Source organism: Pinus tabuliformis, chromosome Q (genome assembly GCF_031772625.1).
Source record: "Pinus tabuliformis cultivar Carrire ecotype Pingquan chromosome Q, CPIR1, whole genome shotgun sequence".
Lineage (NCBI taxonomy): Eukaryota > Viridiplantae > Streptophyta > Pinopsida > Pinales > Pinaceae > Pinus > Pinus tabuliformis.
Genome location: NC_142296.1, coordinates 1,363,238,571 through 1,363,261,827, shown reverse-complemented (window position 1 = coordinate 1,363,261,827; position 23,257 = coordinate 1,363,238,571). Strand labels below are relative to the sequence as shown.

At 39.2% G+C, this 23,257-nt stretch overlaps 1 protein-coding gene across 1 annotated transcript in view; it reads left to right on the top strand.

Annotated features, from left to right (window-relative positions):
- LOC149224986 (E3 ubiquitin protein ligase RIN2-like) overlaps positions 1-23,257 on the top strand; it is a 138,459-nt gene that overhangs the window by 70,248 nt on the left and 44,954 nt on the right. Inside the window, exons 6-10 of the mRNA XM_089386384.1 lie at positions 14,525-14,621; positions 14,718-14,823; positions 16,215-16,372; positions 16,499-16,636; positions 16,767-16,834. Of these exons, the coding sequence (XP_089242510.1) occupies positions 14,525-14,621; positions 14,718-14,823; positions 16,215-16,372; positions 16,499-16,636; positions 16,767-16,834 (567 nt within the window). The remainder of the gene's footprint in view (positions 1-14,524; positions 14,622-14,717; positions 14,824-16,214; positions 16,373-16,498; positions 16,637-16,766; positions 16,835-23,257) is intronic.

The window sequence follows — 23,257 nt, the reverse complement described above, 5'->3', positions numbered from 1 at the left end:
TAATATTATACTTACATAGCCATCCATTAAAATGCAACTAACTCTAGATTCCACTCCATAGCATTCACACAATTGTCACTAATAGACACATGGATTTTATCATGGAAACCTAAATAGGAAAACCAACTTTGAATGGTTTCTCAATCTTTGTTTTGACGATTTCAAGCTACTACAATGTAGGCTGCGAGCTCATGGGCCATTCAATTATTACATGGCCAAGTCTTCTTCTTTTCATCCTCACTTCTTGGCCAAAGTCCCTTCATTGTTGATCTCCAAAAGATATATGCAATGCTGGTGGTAATGGGAAGGATAAGGATCCTTGCCTTTTCATTTCCCATTCTTTAGTTTTTCTCTCCCATATCATTTGCTTTTTCTCATTTAATATTTTGTCATTTTCCTTCATTTTATTTTTTTAATGCATGCATTGTTTTTTTCCCTTTTTATTTTCATCCTTAATTAATTATCGAGCTTTCATGTTGGTGTCAAGTATTCCAACCTTTCATTTTTGCTTAGATCGTTTTTGAACATACCTCCCCATTGATAGGCTTTTGGTCCCCATAGGCTTTCGACTTTGGCTGTAGGATTTGGCTCATGGCACTAGTTGCGGCTTTGGCTTTGGTTCCTGGCTCCACTTGTTTTGGTAGTGTAGAAGTTTTCTCATTGATTTTTTGCTCTAAGTAATCTTTAGAATGAAATTCTCTTCGATCAAGATCCATTCTGTTAATTTTTGCAGTTGCGGTAAAATTCCACCTTGAATAGCTCAAAGGACCAAGATGATGATTGCATTAGATTCTTCTTTTCGAGAGGACCAAAATCGATCTAAAGATCACCCAATTTGGTTAAGCGGAAGTTAAGTTATGAATTATTTTATTCATACATGAATTATTAAATGGGTCGGCCCTAACCACATGAGTAACTGCTTGGGTCAGTGTCAACCCTAAGTGAACCCTCAAGAAAGCCTATAAATAGAAGGGACCTCAAGATCATTTGGACACATCTTCTCTTCTCTCTTGTCTTGGTCCGCACATGTTTGACGAAAAGAGTTCGCTCAAGGGTTTGAAATCACAGGCGAAAGGTTCGCTCTGGGGCAGGGTCTTTTGGATCTCGGTCGTTGACACAGAACAGGGCATTCTGGTCCCTGGTCGTTGGCACACAAGCCTATGAGAGTGACTATAGACTCTTGGTCGCTGGCACAGAGGCTTATGGGAGCAACTATGGCTTCAGAGGCAGATTAGAAAGTTTCGGTCCTCGGTTGCTTGCATAGAGTAGTCTTGGGAGCGACGAGGACATCAGGGTTGCTCGCACAACAATAGTAAGGGAGTGACTTTGGGTTTTAACAATATTATGCCACAATTGCACACATGAAGGCTTCGTGAGAGCGACTATGCAGTCATAGTCGCTCGCATACAATATTCGAGAGAGGGACTCGAGAGTTTCGGTCGCACACAGACAATGTGGATGAGAGCGACTTGACTTCAGATCTAGGGTTTGATATCTTGGCTTTAGTTGACTTTAATGATCTAGTAGATCTAGGTTTCTCTCTATAGTTATACAGATCTGTAGATCTAATTTATTAGTATCCGTTGCAATCATATGTATTGGGCTCATTGGCAGTGACAACAGTGTTTGACACAGTGACAACGATATACAACGGTTGACATTAGTTTGTGACAACACATTACAACCATCAGTATGAGGGTTTTGATTCCTAACATGATTAGATCTGTTTCATAGATATCATTATTGTTTTGCTACATAGACAAAGTTTTGGATCATTGTACTCTCTTTTGCTATATCATTTGATGACGATCTAAGAAGAAGATTTGCAAGGGTTTTCCCCATAGTGGGTTTTGCCTTGGTCTCGGACCAATCCTGGTGTCTCTATATGTGTGCATGATCTCTTCTACTGTTCCTTTTATGTTCCGTTGCATTGATGATGATGGTGATGTTGTTTCTTTTTATGTTATTGCACATGTTGATGTATAATGGTTTAGATATGAATAATGTAATGATGATATGGGGTGAACATAATGTATTAATGATGAAATGCAACTATCATAGCAAAGAACAACGCTGCCCTGTGAAAATTTAACACATTCCCATCTGAGTGTGCAAGGCTATATCATTCTTATAGTTGGAGACAATCTGTCTTGGAAGCTAATGGAAGCCAAGTTGGATTCTAGTCTTTGTCTTTTATGCATGCAACACTCATTCACCAGTGAGATCCTATCAACAAATCAACAAAAGAAGTGGAGTTTACCTTCTCTTACTAACATCAATTTCTCTCCCTTTTTGTGTGAATTAGTAAGTTCTATTTTTTGTGTGCAAATGCTAGTGCTAATGCATGCTCACTTAGTTTTCATGTGTGATTATGGTTAACTATTTGTAGCACTACAAACTTTGTTTCATAGTAGTAACCATATGTAGCTATTGGTAATTGTTGTCGCTGGGTCTCTTTGCATAGGGTATTTTGATAATTAAGTTAGCTAAAGGATAAAATGTATCGACCTCAATCAAATGACTTTTGTATATACCCATTTTTATTGAAGAATGTTAAGTTGCTTAATGAAAAATAAATCTCATAACAACTCTTAGTGTATGAAGAAAATCACATATAAATAAGGGAGTCATTTAGGAGCCTTTAAATGAGATATACTTGATATGTAATTTCAAATACCAGGGATGTTATGTTTAGGTAACTCATCCTTAGAATAAACCAAATCTTTCAAGAAGGAAAGGAAAAACCTATGTATTATAGGTGGCCAACTATAAATACGATTACAACTTAGTAATGAGATAGGTTGTAAGTAAGAAATCTCTATTTTGTTGTTATCATCCTTAGGTCTAGGGTCATGGGCCTCTAGGGAGTGATCCAAGGTGGCCTTCATATGTTCTCATAGAGGGTTAAGAGCGGGAACTGGATCTTAGTTGGAGCTATGTGGTGGAAGCTTTCCTACCATCAAAGGTCGAAGAACTCCTAAGTCGTAGAGAAGTTGTTGGTGATCAAACTATGAGCCCACATACCTCACTTAAGTTGTTGGGTGGAAACTCTAGACCTCCTCTTAGTCCCAAACCTTGCTTGACTTGGGGGTTGAGTGGATTGTGTCAAGGGTCAATGTTGATGGACTTCTGATCTTTAGTTTGAGTAGTAGCTAATGGGTATTTGGCTAGTTGGGTAGTAGTTTTGGTGGATTGGAAGGAGGTAGTTTAATTGATTGTTGTGGAGGGGCATTGGAGCATGCAACCATTGGAGATAATTGCCTCATTTATGAGTAGATATAAACACCTATGTTTTGGGTATTTGGAGAAGACAATGAAACCCTAGGATCCTTGAAGAGGCAGTGGTGTCTGTCACTGATCTCAACTTAAATAGGGAAATAAAGGAAGTTTTCTTTTGTATCTATGTCATGTAAAGAGCATAACATAAAATTTTGTTCCTCCATGGGAAGATGATCAATCTCCACCTTCAAGTAATGTGAGCACACCTGACACTCTGCAATAGGAATGCAATTCAAAAGATCCACATATGGCTCTTGCATTTCACTTCTGATAGTTCTGTTAATTTCCTTTCTTAGGTGTAGAGGATAAAAGGAGAGGCATCGAAAGAGAACTTGTACGTGTGTAGAAAATCAATAGAAATGCCATTTTTTTGCTATAAGGGCCTCTTTAAACCGACAAGCTTGCCTATCCCATTAGTCTAGAGATGTTAACCTCTTAGAAGAGTAGAGTGTGAAGAAAAATTATGTATCATGACTCGAGAATAAATGTCATTTGCGCAAACTATGGAGGTAAGTAATAAGCTTGAAGGTAGTCTCAAGTTGAAGGGGGGAACACCAAAATCTACTTTGGATCATTTGTTTGCAATGAAGAAGTCCTTGAAGCATAACGATTTGAACTATCTCCATGTGAACCCACTATGTGTGATCTAGTTCCCTAAATTTGGAAGCCATGAAAGGTTGTAGGTGTGAGTGACGACTCAAATAATCATAACCTTTGTAGATAAAGGGTTGGGAAATAGGTTTCAGGCTGAAGGTAGGAGCAGTAACTGGACCTCTAAATATGTATAGGTAGTGGTGGTCTTCACTTGTTTACCTTGAAGTTAAAATGAAGGCTTGAAAGGGCTTCCTTAGTAGTGCTAAATAGCCATACTATTTTTTTACCAAGATTGACCACTACCTACCAATGGCCATGTTGCCCACCATCTTGGATGGGAGTAATCTAGGATGTAATTCTGAGCCTCTATGCAACCTACAGATTAAAGGGGTTTTTTGGCAAATGTCAAAGAAACTATGGTTGATATTTTGAGAGGCAGAATTACTCATCTATCATTTGCAAGGTTTCCATGAAGCATATTTTTGTGGACAGGCATAGTGCTGAGCATGTTTGGCATGCGTTTTGATGTTGCAACATCTGCAAATGGGTACACTGCCTGCTTTTCATGGCAGATTGTTTGCTGGAGAAATGATTACAGGAGCATTCGTGCAGTCTTATACTTGTCAGACTTTCTCCCAGTAGGTGAGCTGGTTCTGAACAATGTATTTGGGATGAAATGTCTTTGTAGAATCATCCTTGACCATTGTGCAGTGACATTACCAAGCTTGAATTTGGAATCAGCAGACCTCCATCTGCAGATAATGCAGCATATTTAGAGGACTGTCCCAACCTTATATGTCACCATTGGAGAGGGTTGCGAGTACGCCATCTGCAGGTTTATCTCAGCACCACTGGACAGCCGGAAATCCTTGCATTATTTTAGTCTGGTTTTATCCCTAGAGCTCATTTAGAAAGGGGATAATCAGAGAAAAGTCGATTTCGAAGTTCTGTTCTTTATGGTGCCAGCATTATGACATGAGATTTTGAAACTGAAAAGTATTGCACATTGTAGTCCCCAAGACTGTTTTTATCTGTAACAAAGCACCATAATCTGAGAAGAAAACAATAGTGAAAGTGCAATGGAGCAATGTATCAGAACTGAACTGTTGACAGAACTGGCAGACCCCTAGAACTGGGAACTGGTCAGAACTGATGAAAAACCAGACCAAAAAACTGGTCGACCAAAAAATACATAAAATATTCAAATTTTAAAGAAAAACATATATATTTATGTCCATCCATATCAATCCAAACCATTTATACACAAAATATGCAGAAGTTCTCATTTATATAGCATGTAAGGGTGCATGTAACCAAAATATCAGAGTGCAATCCATATTTGAACCAAAAATACATCAACAAACATGCTCTAGATTTCGTCAAGCATCCAAAAAAATCATGCTACAACAAACACCCACAAATCATCAAATTATTGCCTATATTTGGATCTTCGTTGTCAATATCACCATCTAAGCATTAAAATAAGATATACAAAGCTTAACATGTCAAGTCAAGATTTTGTTCTAGTGATGAGTACATTTTTACTAGGGTTATGACAGAGGAGTTCAACAATCAATGCAACTAACATCAAGTACATAGAGGGCTTGGTGCTCTTGATTCAACGCTAGTTCCATACCTTCAAACATAACAAAATCCAATGGGAATGTTGAAATCCCCCAATAATGAAATCCTAAAAACTGTTCATTCTTATAGATTTTGAGTGGGATCTAAAATTCTACTTTCTCTATATAAAATCCAATGAAGTCAGAACCACTCAAACATCTAGAAACAATTAATGGTACTGTTAAAAATTTGAGGGATGAAAATGAAAGAATTTAACATTATCATTTGCATAGCAATAGTAGGGCCCTAGGCTTGAATATTAGGCTGCCCCATTCAAATTATTGTGTGTTTTATTTATTTATTTATTTGTTTCTTTTTTATAAATTTGCGTTTGGAATATCCTCGGTCCAGTTGTCCAAATCTGTTGGTTTGATAAAAAACAGTTGTTTCGCTACAGAACTGGCCTTTTCTAGTTCGAAGCCTCTAACCGGACTGGTTTGTAGGTTGAACCAGTCGGTTCCACTGGATCTGGTTTAGTTCCGATAACACTGTAATTGAGTTTGGTTGGTCTCCAACAGGTTTTGAGGCATACAATGCACAACAATAATTCAACCTATCCTCTGAAGCAGAGTTGTCATGTGACCTGGTGCTGAGGAAAATACAAATTGCCTAGTGCACTATCTTGAGAAGAATATGGCAAAGATTGGCTATTATATATAAATTACGTGGAGCTGACCTATAAGAGGTCGAGGGCGGACATGTTGATTACATTCGAAGTGAATATAAATGTTGGAGAATAAGAAGGGCTGACCTATATTATGTATTGATGAGCTTTGTTGGGTTGCTTTGACCATGATTTGGGGATTGTGTTTGCTGATTTCGTGAAGGAGGAGCGATGGAGGGCCTTTGAAAGCTAAATGTTGCACCAACAACCCCTTTGTACCTTTTCATTTGTGGACGTTGGACACTCGAGGGCTTGTGCCTATTTTCTTTATACATGTGGCATGTACGTGCCTAAATTGCATTATTTTAGATTATTTAATTGTTGAAGAGGGGCTTCTTCCTTCCATAGGCTAGATTAGGGGCTTTTAACCTAGGTAATTATTATTTTAATGTAAAGGAAGTTGAGCACCTCCTTTAAAAAGAGTGGTTTACTTCCTCTCATTTTCTCATGGAGGGCTTTTAGGAAAAAATCCCTTAGCATGTTAAATGTAGATGTGTAAATTATATTAATAGGCTTGGCCTAATAATAAAGGAGCCACATGTGCAATGTGTGAAAAAGGTATATGTAGAGAAGTGATTTGGATGTATGAGAGGTATCTTCTATTCTTTAAGGAGTTAACTCATTTATCTTATCTATATTGTGTGAAAAAGGTATATGTAGAGAAGTGTTTGGATGTATGAGAGGTATCTTCTATTCTTTAAGGAGTTAACTCATTTATCTTATCTATATTGTAGTTGTGCTTCATGCTCATATTGGTGTACATGGTGTGTACTTTGGTTTCTTATAATATTTTGAGGGTTTGCACCATGATAGAATATTGATACCAGATATTTCTTAAAGCTCTCCTTAGTGGAGTTGCCAAATATGACGACTTTTGTTGATCACATGAAAAGGCCAACATTGAGAGGAATCCTTATCAAGTGCATGGAGCACTCTTATTTTTTTCTATATAGCTGGTTCTCCTGTTTAGTCTTTAAAGATTGTTCTTCAAGGAAAAATTATTTTAAAAGTAAATTTGAATGAAAGAGTACTGACAATGAATTTCTAGGTGTTCCTAAAGTGCCAACAATAATTAGCAAATCACCTTATGGCAATGTAATAATTTGAATGCATCTAGTTGCCCGAGAAAGGACTAGGTGACACATACTCTCAACCTAACATAGCCATGCATCCAAATGTTTATGTAGGGAAGAGAACATTTGAAGTCTTTTGCATATTAAAAATGCAAAAAAATTACAAGGCATACAAAGATTTTAAACACTTAACCTTTGGTATTAAATGAATTTGAAAGAGTATATGCTAAATACTTTGCTTCATGGAGTGTAAAGATTCAAAATCATAAATGTAATGGATTCTTTGGTAGCTGTTTTAAGGGGCGTCTTAAAACTAACAATAGCAATAAATACCCCAAAATTCAGTGGTTTAAGGGTTTGAAACAAATGTTGTCTTAGGGCATTACAAAAATCCAAATGAGATAAATAAATTAGAATAGAAACATTCACCTTTGAATGTAGGGATGGGGTTGTCACTCACAAACACACACACATATAGGAAACCCGGAGGAAGGAAGGGAGGAAAACTAGTAAGGCTTATTCCCTCTTGATTCTAGAAATTAGTGAAAGCCAGTGGGCATGAGACTGGGATTTGATGAAAGAAATGGTGTTGGAAAAGTTTCAAAGCTTTACTTACAAAATGTTTTGGGGTTAGATGTTTGAGATCTGAAACCTTTTTCTGTTGTTGGCATCTCCATCATCTTAATTGATTCCAAAGTCAAGTGACTTTAGATGCTGCAACCACACTTGGTTGACCCATTCATTGATATACTCATGAAGGTGGCCTACTATGATTTCTTCTTTCACCGTTAATTCACATATTTTTATCTTCAATTTTGTGGAAGATGCCATGTTGGTCCTTAGTTGTTGAACTATGTTTCATGTTGTCAACCACAAAGTCAGTCGGTGATACTGTTAAACCTTGTACCCAAAGTGCCTTTGGATAAACTTAGCTTACTCTCAAATTTTTCCTTCTAGCATTTTCAATATCATTTGGGCCTTCTAAGCTTTTTATTGTTTTGATTGCCTTGGAAAATCTCTTTTGGGATGTCCCCAAGTTGTTGGTGGCATGTAGATGGTATCATTTTAATTGGAAACCACAGGTATTAAAATGCTAGTTAGAGGTGACTAGTGTAGATAGAGAGGGAAGACAATCTTAGATAAGACAAAATACCTGACCACAGTTGTGAACTTTGCTAGAATGATATGTATTTTGTTTGAAGGTGAATGGCGAAAATACTTAGAGATAGGGTGGTGGGGATGTACTCTTGAGGTTCTCACGACTATCTACCAAGAAAACTATGTCAATATTAACAGTCATGTCACAAAATGTAATAGAGATGACTACGCCATATCATTTCAATCCAAACTAGTAATAGAGATACCCTCTAGTTGGTAGTGGCTTGTTGATGGCATCATTTGGAGGGACAAGGTTGGGTCCACATTAAGGTGGATAGTCTTAAATTGCCACTTGAAGGTTTTGGTGTTGATTTTTGTAGCTCAGGCATGTACTTCTGCATAGGCCTTGTGTCCATGCGTGCAAAAGTTACCCACGTTCTCCTTAGAACACTTGCTCTAGTGTGAGCAAGTTGCTTATGTAGCTTAGCCTAAGTTTAACTTAGAAAAAAACACAATTAATATGTTGGCTTATTAAGTTTTAATCTTGGCGGTCGATCTCAAGTGAGGCAGGTTCTTATCTCGACTATCAATCACTTTGAGATTAGGGTTAGGGATTTAGCTCAATGTAAAGTTATAAAAGTAAGGTTGAGGAGAGGAGAAAGACACAAAACAACAACATAAGATTGAGAGAGGCATCTCAGTGAGTGGTGTACTGGGCCTGAGTGTAGAGAGGTTGGAGATCTAGATTTGCAAGGAAGATTGAGCAACGATCTAAGGCAGATCTGTGGGAAAAGATCCAGGTTACTGTATTTTGTATTATATGAGGTGGGCCATGATCCCAGGATGGAAGCCCATGTAAGCTTGGGTTTGCTAATGAAAACTTTTTGGGTAGAAATTTGTGTGTACCATTGTGATTGAGATTGTTATATTTGCTTCCGCTAAATATTTTGTTAGGAACCTAGTTGTGTTTGTTTAGTATGTTTTATTCTAGGAATTAAATATGTATTGCAAGGTTCACAGGAAAACTAACATGGTATCAGAGCTTCGTCTTTGAAAGCGAGATAAAGTTTTTTGACACAAGGGTCTACAAGTGTGGAATGTCGTGAAAGATGTTTTCTTCTTCATCAAACAAAAGTTGTTTTTGGCAGGGTGTGATCAGTTGGACAAAGATGGCTACCGGTCTCAGGTTTGAAGATCGTTTGGATGGGTCATGTAACTACATTATCTGGAAGGAAAGAATTGTGTTGGTGTTAGAGGAGAACGAGATCTGTGAGTTTGCAAATCAAACTTAGACTCTTCCCACCGATGCGACACTTTTGGCCGCCTATAAGAAGAAGGATGCAAAAGCCATGAGGATTATATTGGACGGAGTGAAGGATCAAATTATTCCTCATATATCCGGGAAGAAAATCGCTAGAGAACTGTGGGAAGTATACCAAAGTGATAACTAGAACTGAAAAATGGTGCTGAGAGAAAACCTCGGGGGCACCAAGATGTCTAAGGCTGAGACAGTTTCTTCTTATCTCATCTAGATATCTCATGTACGAGATGAGCTGGTTGCAGTAGGGGAGAAATTGTCAGACTTAGAATTGCTAAGGACAACTTTGGATGGGTTCACAGAGTAGTGGGGTACCTTTGTTAAAGGAGTCGTGGCACGGGAGAATCTTCCAACCTGGTAATAGGTTGTGGGGTGACTTAACCCAAGAGGAGACTCATGAGGGGACTCTACATGGCAGTTAGGTAAAAGATGAAAGGGATGAGGAGAACGTTGCTCTTTCAAGTCATGCAAGAAAGGGCAAGGATGCTTCCAAACTGAAAAAATGAGATGAAGTATCCTCTCATGTTGGGAAGAAGGACATGAGCAAAGTCAAGTGCTTTGCATGTCACCAGGACATTATGTGAGCCAATGTCCAAATAAAATGAAAGACAAAAGGAAAACATAGGTTTTAGCATCAACAAAGATTGATGAGTTTGCAACAAAATTTAAGGATTTTTCATTGGAGGTAGTTTGTCTTTTTGGCACTAGTGCTAGAAGTGCTCGATTTGTGGACAATGATGCATGGTTCATGGATAGTGCAACATCTCGCCATATGACAAGAATGAGGGAAGTGTTCCTTAGTGTTTCAAAGATAGATTGAAACATGCATGTGAAAGTTGGTATGAGTACCATACATGCAATCAAAGGGGTTGGAGCAATGTCATTCTAACTAGAATCAGAGGGATCTCTGGAGGTGGTAGAGGTGTTATATGTCCAAGAGCTGAAGATGAACTTGCTCTTAGTGTCAACCCTAGAGGACAAAGGGTATGATGTTGTGTTCTAGAAAGGACACGTATTTATATATTCAAAGGGGGCTACCTAGGACATAGTAGTTAGGCTTGGTGTTAGGAAGGGTAAGTTGTACATCGTGCAGGGTGAACTTGTATGTAGATCGAAGGGGATCTTGGATCGATGTTAGCAATAGAGATTGAGCAGGAGGTTTTGAATATTGAGTTGAGATTGGGAACTCAATCTTCTAATCTAGAAGATGGACAAGAGGGATCGTCCAGATCCTGTCAGAACTACTTGGTATGAGTTAACATCAATGGATGCTCAAGAGCAGGTTCCTAGGAGCATGGTTGTGAAACAAGTCTTCAATGCGTATTTCAAAGTAGGCAACAAGGAAGTGTTTCAGTGCAGAAGGAGTAGCTACAACAATAGATGATGTGGTGGGATTGGAGACAGATCCAAGTGGAGGAGGTTCTTTTAAAAGTACCTCCCTCGTTAAGAGGGAGTGTTGATTTTTGTAGCTCGGGCATGTACTTCTGCACAGGCCTTGTGTTTAGGTGTGCAAAAGTTATCCACATTCACCTTAGAACACTTGCTCTATTGTGAGAAAGTTGCCAATGTAACTTAGCATAAGTCTAACTTAGGAAAAATCACATATTTATATGTTGTTTTATTGAGCTAATAGAAAGTAAGTTTTAATCTTAGTTGTCAATCTCAAGGGAGGCGAGATCTAATCTCGATTGTCAATCACTTTGAAATTAGGCTTAGGGTTAGGGATTTAGCTTGATGTAAATTTATAAAAGCAAGGTTAAGGAGAGGAGAAAGACACTCAATAATAGCACAAGATTGAGAGAGTCATTTCAGTGAACGATGTGCTAGGTTCAAGGGAGTGCAGAGAGGATGAAGATCTAGATCCATAGGGAAGATCAAGCAATGATCTAAGGCAGATCTGTTGGATTATATCCATGTTATTGTATTTTGTATTTTCTCAGGTGGGCCATTATCCCAGGGCGAGAGCTCACGTAAGTTGGATTTGTTAATGAAAAACTTGTTGGGCAGAAATCTGTGTATCATTGTGATTGAGATTGTTATATTTGCCTTCACAAAATATTTTGCTAGGAACCCAATTGTAGCCTGTGTGTTTATTCAGTAAGTTTTATGCTAGGAATTAAATACCAATTGCTAGGTTTGCAGGAAAACTAACATTTGGATCACACCCCTTTTTTGTGTTTCTTGCCGCCACTACCTTTGCTCGAAGTTTCTTGAGCTATTCAACTTGTTGTTAGGTAAGGTCTTTGCCAATAAAGACTACATGCTTGGGAGGGAGAAAAGCTTATGCCTGGCCCTTCAAGGTTTGAAGATGGTCCTTGATTGACATAAACTGAATAATGATCCAAGCTTGCTTTGTCCCCAAATGCCTACTGAAATACTCTCCATCACCTTTTTCAACAAACTTCAAACAATATTTTTTATTGTTTATTTAAGTGCACTTTTGGCTCTATTTTCTTACCAAAAATGTTGTTGCTCTATTGGTTTGAACTTTTTTAGCTTTTTTCTTAAAATTGAATAAATCTTACACTTCTTAACCATGGATGGCCATAACTGGTGTTTCTTGAAACAAGACCAAGCAGTAATGTATGCTTGAAATGTGTAAAAATTGAACTGCCTTATATTTCGGTAATAAACACGTGACTGCCCTATATTATGAGAGGTTGCTAATAAACAATAGACTTGTTTTTCTTATAATAAAACAAGCCTTTTGTTTCATAGCTATCAAAGCATTGACAAGGATGATAACAACCTTAAATTATAGAAGTAAATATATCTGTAGCCATTTTAATTAATTTGAAGAGCATGGCTGTTACTGTTGGAATATTCAGCAATACTAAGAGTTGGGGGGCAGGGGCAGGGCAGGGTGAATCAATATTAACAATTCTTAACTTCAAAAACTTGTAAATGCATCCACAGGTATAAAGCAAACAACATAAATATACAGAACACAGAGATTTTACGTGAAAATGGCGGAATGCTTTCCTTAATATATATAAAGAGTACATTCAAATTTATCAGCACCAACTTAAAGGGAGCACCAACTCCCTGGTTTATCAGCACCAACTGAAAGGAAGCACCAACTCCTTGATTTATTAACACCAAAGCTTGTACAAGAGTCAATATTAGTCAGAAAAGTCTGCCCTCCTGGAAGCTGCTCCTCTACCCTTCACACAAGCACTTGACTTCCCAAACACAGCCTTCTTAGCAACAAAATTTCCCTCAACAAATGATCCTTGAACTTGGCTTCCTTATCAATAGATTTTGACCTCAACAGGCCCCAAACCAGGACTGAAACTTGGACTTTAATGCACCTAAACTCAGCCCTCAAGCAATCAGAATTCTACTTTTGGAAGTCTGCCTCCTCCACAGGGTTCAACCTCCTCCTCAATGAAGAATAGTGTTAAACTCACCTTCAAACACACTAGGATTTGGCCCTCCAAACAGGCCTGAGTTCAGCCTTCTTTGTACCGGAACTTCAGTCCTGAAATTTGACCTCAACAGAGACAGATCACTGCTCTACAGGCCTAAAACCCAACCTTCCACACTGGAACTCGGCCCTCCACACAGATCTGAAATTCGGCCTTCAACGGGGACAAAATTCTGCCCTCAAGAACAGGTCTGCAATCGGCCTTCTCACCGGGGAACCTTGAAAAGGTGTGCCAAAAATCCTTCCAAAATAAGCCAAAAGACCCTTCCAAAATAAGCCAAAAACCCTTAAAAAATGTGCCAAAAAGACTTCGTAGAAAATCCCTCCAAATCATCTCCTTTTCACTTTTGGTTCGTGAGGTATGAATCTCAGATCTCCTTTTCGCTTGTTTGAACAGATCTGAACTTGCTTGAGCAAATGACTTGAAATGCTCCTTCTTGCGCCTATTTATAGTGCATTTGGGGTCTAGACTCTAGACTAGGCCGACTTGTCCATTGGCTGAACTGGATTGTGCAAGTGGCAGAGTTTATAGTGAATATTCGAAAAATCGTTTCTCTTCAATTGTGGGGAGTTAGAGGGAGTGCTATATACTGTCGGAAAGGTCTCGGAATAAGCTTTCCAGGCATATATGTTATGCTTCCATTTGAGCTAGGTAAAGGGAGTAAAAATGGATTCAAAGAAAGAGTATCCAAATGGGCATCAAAAATCCAAAAACAATATTTCGAAATATGCTATTTGAATACATAACTTTCTTCAACTTACAAGGTGGGGAAAGGAGAGGGGGTTGTAGAGAAAGGAACAATCAAGTGGGATAGGGGTAAGAGTTGGGAGAAAATTCCCAAAGTTCATGTGTTTAAGGTTGTCTTTCATTAGGACAACCTTTGACATCAATGACCATTGACAGCTTCTTTCAACAGTTATTTGTCTGGGTGATTTTTTTGTCATTTTATATTTATGAGATGTTTCCTCATGTATCTTTTCTAATGGAAGTAAAGCTAGATTGATAGACATAAAATCCAGCACCTGGTTGGTCATGTTACAAGCCAAAACATTAGTCCTGATTGTACAGTGCTGAGCTTTGCTGTGGGGTCTCTTGCTCTTAGCGTTATTCGTGACATTTTGTTTGTATGTACAATCTATTTGTGAGAATACTCTTTATGGTAGACAGAACACTTAAGCATTTTGTAGACGTTGATGTGTTGTCATTTGCGAATTCTTGAATCTTTATTCTGGGTTAATGGAGGTTTTGTTATGTATTGTTCTGTAGCTGGAGTTAAGAAAAGCGGTAGCTTTTCATAAAAAGTTACTGTAGTGTCATTTGCTAATTCTTGAATCTCGGTTTTGTGTTATTGCAAGTTTTTGCATGTATAGTTCTCTCTGTGGAGGTAAGATTATGGTGAAAAGTAGTTTAAGTACATTGTTTGTGTCTAATTAACCCTTGTTTGCAGGATTCGTCTGTGTACGATGGTATCCAAGGGTGCTGGAACCAGCACATTTTGGCTATTGCTCTTTGAGCCTCTTAGCATTGCCTTTGAAACACTGCAGGTAATAGTTTTGTGCTATTGTTTTAAAAGTTGATGCATGAGTGATAATTTCTTATCCAACCAATTCTTTGGATGCTTTGTAAATTGAAATTTGCAGGCAGTTATGGTGCACGGCTTGCAGCTCATTGACACATGGCATCGACATACTGCAGATGACACAGTGCATTGTCAAGGATCACTGCCCTCTGATAGATCTGCAGCAGGTTTATTTTTTGAAGAAACCTTCCTCAATGCCATCATGCATATGTTTTTTTTATCTGTTTCAGGATAGTTGTAGTGTATGGTCCATATACTAGCTTCGATCCCTCTTAACCTCATATCTAATAAGCATCAAGAGTGATCAAAAAGAAATTGAGACACAGATTTATTTATTCATAGAAGATTCCAAGTTAAGATGGATTGGTGTGTGTGCGCGTGAGCGCATGTATTAATAAATGCTAGATTTTTTGTTTTTGTTTTTATGTATGCATGTAATTTTTTCCCCTTTTTTTTGCATATAACTAAGACCCTACTCTCTAGCCTGTAGGCAAAGTTGAGATATTCTTCTGGGCCGAAGGTCATTCAACAAGAAGGCTTGAAGCCATTACAACAATATACTCAATATGAGCTCAACATTTCACTTGTAGGAATTAGACTTGGGTAGAGAAGACAACAATCATTCCTCCCATCCACCTGAGATAAACCCAATTGACTAGTTTTTTTACTTACTGTCAATGTTCAAATATTTATTTGTTGTTTATTTTATTATTAAATTTAGATGCCTTGTGAAAGCTAACTGTCGAACAGAGAGTTTGCACATCTCACTCTTACTGTGTTGTAGAGTGTCTCTAGCAGAATTATTTATGGGTGGTGGATTTGGAATTAGTTACAATTAACGTACTTGATTTAGGTTACTTAAAGACGGAATTAATCTCTTGCTATGTTGGCTTCTGAAGATAATGGGATATTTTCATTTATACTTGCTTTGATCAACTTGTTCATCTTGGATGCATTTTGGGAGTATCTTAAAATTATGCAACAGTCAGTTATAAGAAATTTTGCACTGTTATAATATACAGTATTAACTAGACTCTCCATAAAAATCCAAGTGAAATTGAGCCTGACAATCTTAACATAAGAGATATAACATAACGAATATCTACGTAATGCACCTTAGTGTTCCATATGTTGGTATCAAATATCAAATTAATATAGCCTAACCAATATTAATCTAACTATAATGTTAAATTAAGTAATGCACTTGTTTGGGGTCCAAATTAATATGCTTTGCATTTTTAAAAATGTTATATTTAGATGAATGGGTTTCCTGTGATAAAGTTTAGGTGTAATGGTTCTTTTTTGTTAATCTGTTTTTGGTGGATCATTTTCTCACTAGAGAAAATAAGGCAGCTATAGCCGATACTGCTTTATGCTGAAATCATCCTTGTTGATATTTTTCTTACAACTATTATCTACATGGCTTCATTAATGTTGGCCGAACATGGACAGGTTAAGATATTTTGGTTTTATACTTGTGCAAATTAGTGTTTGCAATTCACTAAACACACGTATAATTTTATAGTAAAGTATTTCTAATGTCAGTAAAATCTGGCAGGTGCCTCATGGGAATGGAAAGGAACTATTATTAGGAACTGTGGATTTTTCATGGAAGTTGTAACCTTGTTGATGGCGTTTGGACACTGTTTGCACATTTGGTGGCTTCGGGGTCTTGCATTCCAACTTGTAGATGCCGTGCTTTTCTTGAATCTGCGTGTAAGATCTCTTCTTTCCCAGTTATGCTGAATTTTATGACATTTTACTGGGAAGGATGATATGTCAGTTTGGAGTTATTACTTGTTTTGCTTTACCAGTTTATGATGGAAGGTGTTTAACTGACAGGCACTTTTGAGTGCAATCTTAAAGCGGATCAAGGGATTTATGAGGTTGAGAACAGCAATGAATACTCTACAGGGAGCATTACCTGATGCCACTCAAGAAGAATTGCGTGCATATGATGACGAATGTGCTATTTGCAAGGCAAGATATTATAGATATTCACGTGTTGCAAATATGTTCCAAGTCCTTTACTTACTGTTTGTTCTGGATGCTTGTTTCTTATCTATTCTACTAATGGGTTCTTTGCTGATAAGACATATTGCCAACACAGGAACCTATGGGCAGGGCCAAAAGACTACCTTGTGGACACCTTTTCCATCTTTCATGTCTGAGATCCTGGTATGATTCACAGCACCTTTGTTATACCGTGCAGGTCAATTAGTGTGATTATTTCTCACTATCAAATATCAAAGACTTTTGCCTACGTTGTGTGAAATATCCTTGCCTTGCATTTACCGGGTTCTCTGGGGGAAGAGGGTGCTTCTGAAATTGGAAATGGCTCAGTACCACAGGAAGCTTCTTCCAGGGAGTGTCCCAGGAAAGAACCCTGTTTCTGGTTTTCTTGGCTAAGAAACAGATGTATTTAAATAGTTTATAAAATGTGATAGAAGTAATAATATGCAGAAGTTTCTTACTGCTTATGTGTACATACTAATACATGCAGTGTTGGCTAGTACATAATACATACTGATATATTATATACTGACATGCATTGAACCTCCTTGCTGTAGGCAAGTAAATCAGCATAGTGAGCAAGATAGATGTAATGAGCGCTCCCCGAAGAGTTTAGCCCTTATGAAGGAAGGAGACCAGTTTGAAAATGGTTTCTAAGCATATATGTTTTACTTTGAAATAAAGCCTGGATGATGGCCTGAGGGACTGTTTTCTTGCACAGAATGATGCGTTGTAACTTGTAACATAAGTCACTATACTCTCTTTGTTTGAGCCTGGTCAACTTGAACTTGTTTGAATAATTTGTTTGCAACACATTCAATTCAAATTAAAAAATCCTGCTCATTTCCTAAAACGCTATTCCTCATTCTAGTTGGCATTTATTTGGCATGGTTGTGGGGCCTTACACTTTATCTACAAGGCTGGGTCTCTTATTTCCTTCATGCATGCGGATCTCTTCTTTGCTTCCTTGAATGTTGTGCTCTAGTGCGTGAGCTCTGTTTCTTTCCCACCTTGCTTGTGGTTAGGGACTTTTTACTTGTAATACTTGAACCCGAGGGGTGTAGTCTCAACAACATTGTCATGTCCCATCTAGACTCTTTCAATCGATGCCCATCTCCGTAGAGCGCCTTCCTCCATTTAGTTTCTCCCTTGATGGATCAACACATCTCTTACTGACTTTGCAGACACTGAATCGGGCCATTAGAGCGGATATCTACAAATTATACATTCAGGTCACTTGGACATCTCCTTCGGTGAACCTTGGCTCAAAGATGTCCTTCTACCTAGAGCAATTTTGGAGCTGCAGGATGGCCTCATCGTTCACCCCCTTTATACTCACAGGCACTGGATGCACAGACTCAAGTTGCCATTGGGGTAGCTTTGAGTTGGGTCCCATCGACTTCGGGTGGAGACAGATCACCACATACCACGATCTGATAGGGTTTGTTAGTTGTGCCACCTATAGGAGCCGGAGACTGAGGTGCACCTTTTCATTGCTCCATATACTATGCGATCAGTGGATGAAATCATTGCTTATATAGAGTTTGGAGGATCCCTCTCCACCTTCTTTTGGTATCTTGACTAGAAATGCCTATCCCTCTTCATTAGGGAGTTATTTAGAGAGACGGATCTCAAATCCTACATACCTTGCCTCACTTGGGGACGATTTTGATGATCACATCATACTTTTAGGTTGATCCAACTTATCGGAGCAACAAGCGACGAGCTGAGTTCCAAGATATTTTAGATAGTAGAGCATTGAGACTTCGCCTATCCCCTCAACTCCCTGTGAAAATTTGGGAGCCCCAAATTTCTACTGGAGCAACTGATTAAGTTTCTTCTATTTGTTAGATAACTGAACAAATTATTTACTGTGTTCTACAGTAAACACCGAAACTAATACATTGCACCCTTCACCATTTAAATAAAATGCAGAAACAAGAAACTGAACAAGAAAGAAATACAACATACATCTACACAGTTATTTTTGGACAAATGTCCCCGGAAAAAAACCCAATGCGTAAAACCGGTTTAGCAACTAAGGGTTTTATTATTATGCAGTAGTAATTTCTGAATACAATCTGTGGATGCCTTCTTGGCTATCCAGTGCAGAGAATATCATTGACAGAGAGATAAGTGAGATTACCTCACACTATCACTGGAGATTTGACTGATCAAACCACAGAATGACTTGCCCTTCGCTGCCTCTGCGTAGTCATTGCATCACTTGATCTTTTTTCCAGGAACTTCGACTTTCACCTCTTGGTCTCACACCCCGGCTTCTGGCTTCTGATATCGATTCCTCCATCAAATATTTGGACCTCCTCTAGGCTTCTATGCTGCCTCTGCATCAACCTACGCTGGCCAACTTAGCCACTGTGCTACCTCTCCCAGATCTCGCTCTGCCTTCTTTGCTGAGTATTTCCGAATTAGGAGAAATCTCCAACCAGAACTATCCTTGCCCCTTACTGCAAAAGATCACTTCGAAATTCTTTCTGACAAATGCTCTGATTCAGAAAATCAATCTTTTGATCTTTACTCAATGTGTTCTCGAAGTGCCCATCGATGTCCTTATAATCCTCCAGTTGAGAACCAACGACCCAGATTAGATTCTAATCAATGGCTCAACTCATTTGGACTTGATCTCTGTATTCTTCTAGAAGTTTCACCCACAATTAGATTAATACCCTTTAATTATTTTAATTTCCTAAGATTAGACTTAGGCATCCATTAAAAATAATTAATTATTTTAATAAAATTGTCTTGTGGAATTTCCCAAGACGATTTCTGGGTATTGGAGAATGCATGTGTCTAAGCTTCCTTGCAAATTTTGAGACTTGAGCACATCCAATGCTACTAGATATCAACACTCCCTCTTAGTGAGGAATGTGCTCTAGTAATGCAACCTGCTGAAGCATCACCCAGACTTTGTAACATCTCCCTCTTCACTGTTGATGTCTGGCATCTCTGCCTGTCAACTACTGCACAAATGCTGCATCTGTATTGTTGCTGGCCCTGCCACTCCCAACACTGCATTTGTACTGCAACTCCGTCTCAAATTCTGCATCCGTGATGCTGTTGGCACTGCCACTGCCAACATTGCATTTGCACTGCAACCTTCTCCAACTGCTGTTGCTACTGCATCAACAATGGAAAAGCATCCCAAATTACTGAACAAGTGTTCAGTATGATGCATCTCGTTGCTGAGTTTGATTGCTACTAGTCTCTACGCTGATCCTCTGAAGCCTTTGCGTTGCTGCTAACCTATGCTCTGTGCCAACTGCACTGCTGCCAACTCTGCTCTGCGCTGCTCAATCTCTGATGCTCCTAATCACTGCAACTGTCACTCGACACTCCTCTGCACCAACTGACACAGGTCCATCCCGCTACTTCTGATCTGGGATCTCGTAGCAGGGAATTGATCTAGAGGTGGGCTCCTCAAGGATCCTGCCCATCTGCAGTCCTTTCGAAATACAACTCTAGATCATCCCACCTCCCTATTGGAGGTATCTGGGCTGTCATGGCAAACTCCTCCTCCTCGAGTGTAGCCTTCAGATCATGCTTCTCATCTTTGTCCTTCTTTCTGAGAGGACACTGTGTTGCATAGTGACCGAATTCACCACACCTGAAGCATTTAATCTTCGAGACGTCCTTCTTCTGCCTTCGCTGCTCCTGCTGCCCCTTGGATGCGAGGGTTGCATTCTCTTCCTCCTCCTTGGGCTTCAACCCACTGCTGCTACTTCCTTCAAGTTTACACTTGACCAAGTCTCTCCTCAGCTCCTCTTGCTTAAGAGCTGCCCACATTCCTTCCCAGTCTGACAAGTTCTCCTTGCCCAGGATGCTCTGGACAAATACTTGCCACTCATCTGAAACTGAGTTGAGGGCTAGTCTTACCATCTCGAAACACTGAGGTGTAGACCCCACAGCTGCTAGCTCATCTCGGGTCTCCTGAAGCTTTGCAAGGAACGAATCAATGCGTTCCCCCTTCTTCATTTGCGTGGACCTCATCTTCTGCTCTAAGTAGGTCTTCCGTTGCTTGGAGGATCGTTGATACAACATCGACAATGCATTCGATATCTCCTTGGCAATTCCTCTGCCAGCGATGTGACAGACCACATGATCCTTCACTCCGTCGGGGATCATTCTCTTTGTCTTTGCCATCTCTCCCTTGTACATTTTGAGCAGATCTAGATCCGTGGGCACAAGTACCACACTGTCGACATAGGTCTTGAGAAAATGTTTGTCTAGAAGGCATGACATCCTTGCCTTCTAGATCACGTAGTTGGATGCACCATCCAACCAGTCTTGATCTCTCAACCCACTGGCTGCCACTTCCGCCACTCGAAAAAGTCGAATGACTTCCTCTCTCCTGTTGCAAATGAGAATTCGAATTCCTTGGCTAGGAATTCTCCGAGGAAGAAATTCCCTCAAGTGTCTCTTATTTCTTCTGAAGTCTTTTTGCCCAACAACTGCCTGCAGAAAATTGTGTCACACCAGGAACCCCTCTTCGCTGAAGCTTTTGCTGCGCTGCTCCCTCTGCCATTGACAGATTTCGATTTGGAAACTCTACATCTCTGTCGACTCACTTAGAGAGAGATTTACCACAAAAATCTTTCCCTCCTACCCTGAACTGCGCACTCCCTCTAGGGATTCGATTTGTTGCCTGTGCAACACTTCGACTTCCATTCTTCCTTTAGCGCCAGGCTCTTCCGACACTGCTCTCTTGTTTCACTTGCACCTTTGATACCATGTGAAAATTTGGGAGGCCCAAATTTCTACTGCAACAACTGATTAAGTTTCTTCTATTTGTTAAATAATTGAACAAATTATTTAGTGTCCTATAGTAAACACCGAAACTAATACACTGCAGCCTTCACCATTTAAATAAAATGCAGAAACAAGAAAGAAATACACCATACATCTACATAGTTATTTTTGGACAATATTCCTCGAAAAAAACCCAATGCGAGAAAACTGGTGCAACATCTGAGGGTTTTATTATTATGCAGTAGTAATTTCTGAATACAATCTCTAGATGCCTTTCTGGCTATCTAGTACAAAGAATATCACTAACAGAGAGATAAGTAAGATTACCTCACACTATCACTGGAGATCTGACTGATCCAGCCACATAATGACTTGCCCTATGCTGCCTCTGCGCAGTCACTGTGTTAGCCCAACGTCACAGCATCTAGGGACACGTCACTCGATTTGCCTCCCAGGAACTTCGATTTTCACCTCCTGGTCTCATACCCCGACTTATGGCTTCTGATATTGATTCCTCTAGCAAATTTTCGGACCTCCTCAAGGCTTCTGTGCTGCCTCTGCATCATCCTACGATGGCCAGCTTAGCCACTGCACTGCCTCTCCCGGAACTCGCTCTGCCTTCTCTACTGAGCATTCTTGGATCAGGAGAAATCTCCAACCAAAACTATCCCAGCCCCTCATTGGGAAATCACTTCAAAATTATTTCTTGCCGCTGCTCTGCTTCAGAGAATTGATCTTCTGATCTTCACTCGATGTGTTCGCCAAGTGCCCATCGATCTCCTTCTTATAATCCTCCAGTTGAGAACCAATGACCCATATTAGATTCTAATCAATGGCTCAGATCATTTGGACTCGATCTCCAACTTCTTCTAGAAGTTTTACCCACAGTTAGATTAATACCCTTTAATTATTTTAATTTCTTAAGTTTAGACTTAGGCACCCATTAAAAATAATTAATTATTTTAATAAAACTGTCTCTGGGTGGAATTTCTCAAAACGATTTCTGGGTATTGGAGAATGCATGTGTCTAAGTGTCCTTGCAAATTTTGAGACTTAGAGTACATCCGATGCTACCAGAAATCAACACCCCTACCCTCTTTGGGAGGCCAACTGGTACCCTTGAGACCGTTGTGGAGGTGGTGAACAACACATTAGGTCACTCACACCCATAGTGTTAGAGGGTTTACTACTAGATGGTTCTCGAACAACCCCCCCCGCATCCGCCAGATTCCTCCCTAGCCCCAACGGAGCAAGCAAAGACTTATCCAAAGATTCTTTCCTTTGGCCTCAGATGTTAGGAGTATCTCTGGCTCCTACATACTCCCGAGGATCATGCAAGCAAACTCGTTGGATCCAAAGGACTCCAATAGCAAGCCAACGCCACTACTGCCTCTGTCATCATTGTCTATTATACTCTGGCACTCTTGACATCATTGACCTCCAGCTCTTGACTTATTCACTTGGCCTTCTACATGATCCAGTTATATACGTGTTTATGAGGCTGTCCTATTATTGTTTCCTTCTTTACTTCATTTTATCCTAGATTTAGCCTTGGCATTTTCTGGGAGTTGTTTGCACTCCCACATTGTACTCGTACTGGTTATATTCTTCTGTCGCATTAACCTATTTATGGTCATTCATTGGACATTAATAAAATTATGTTATCTTATCTAAAGAGTATGCCATTGAAAAATCAAGAAAAAGGGAAATGAAGCAACTAAGTAAAGGTGGGAAAAAGGATAGTGAAAGTAGAGAAAAGAAGAAGCAACAACAAAGTAAGGTAAGAATAAGTCGTGAAAAGTAGTAGTGTGTCAAAAATTG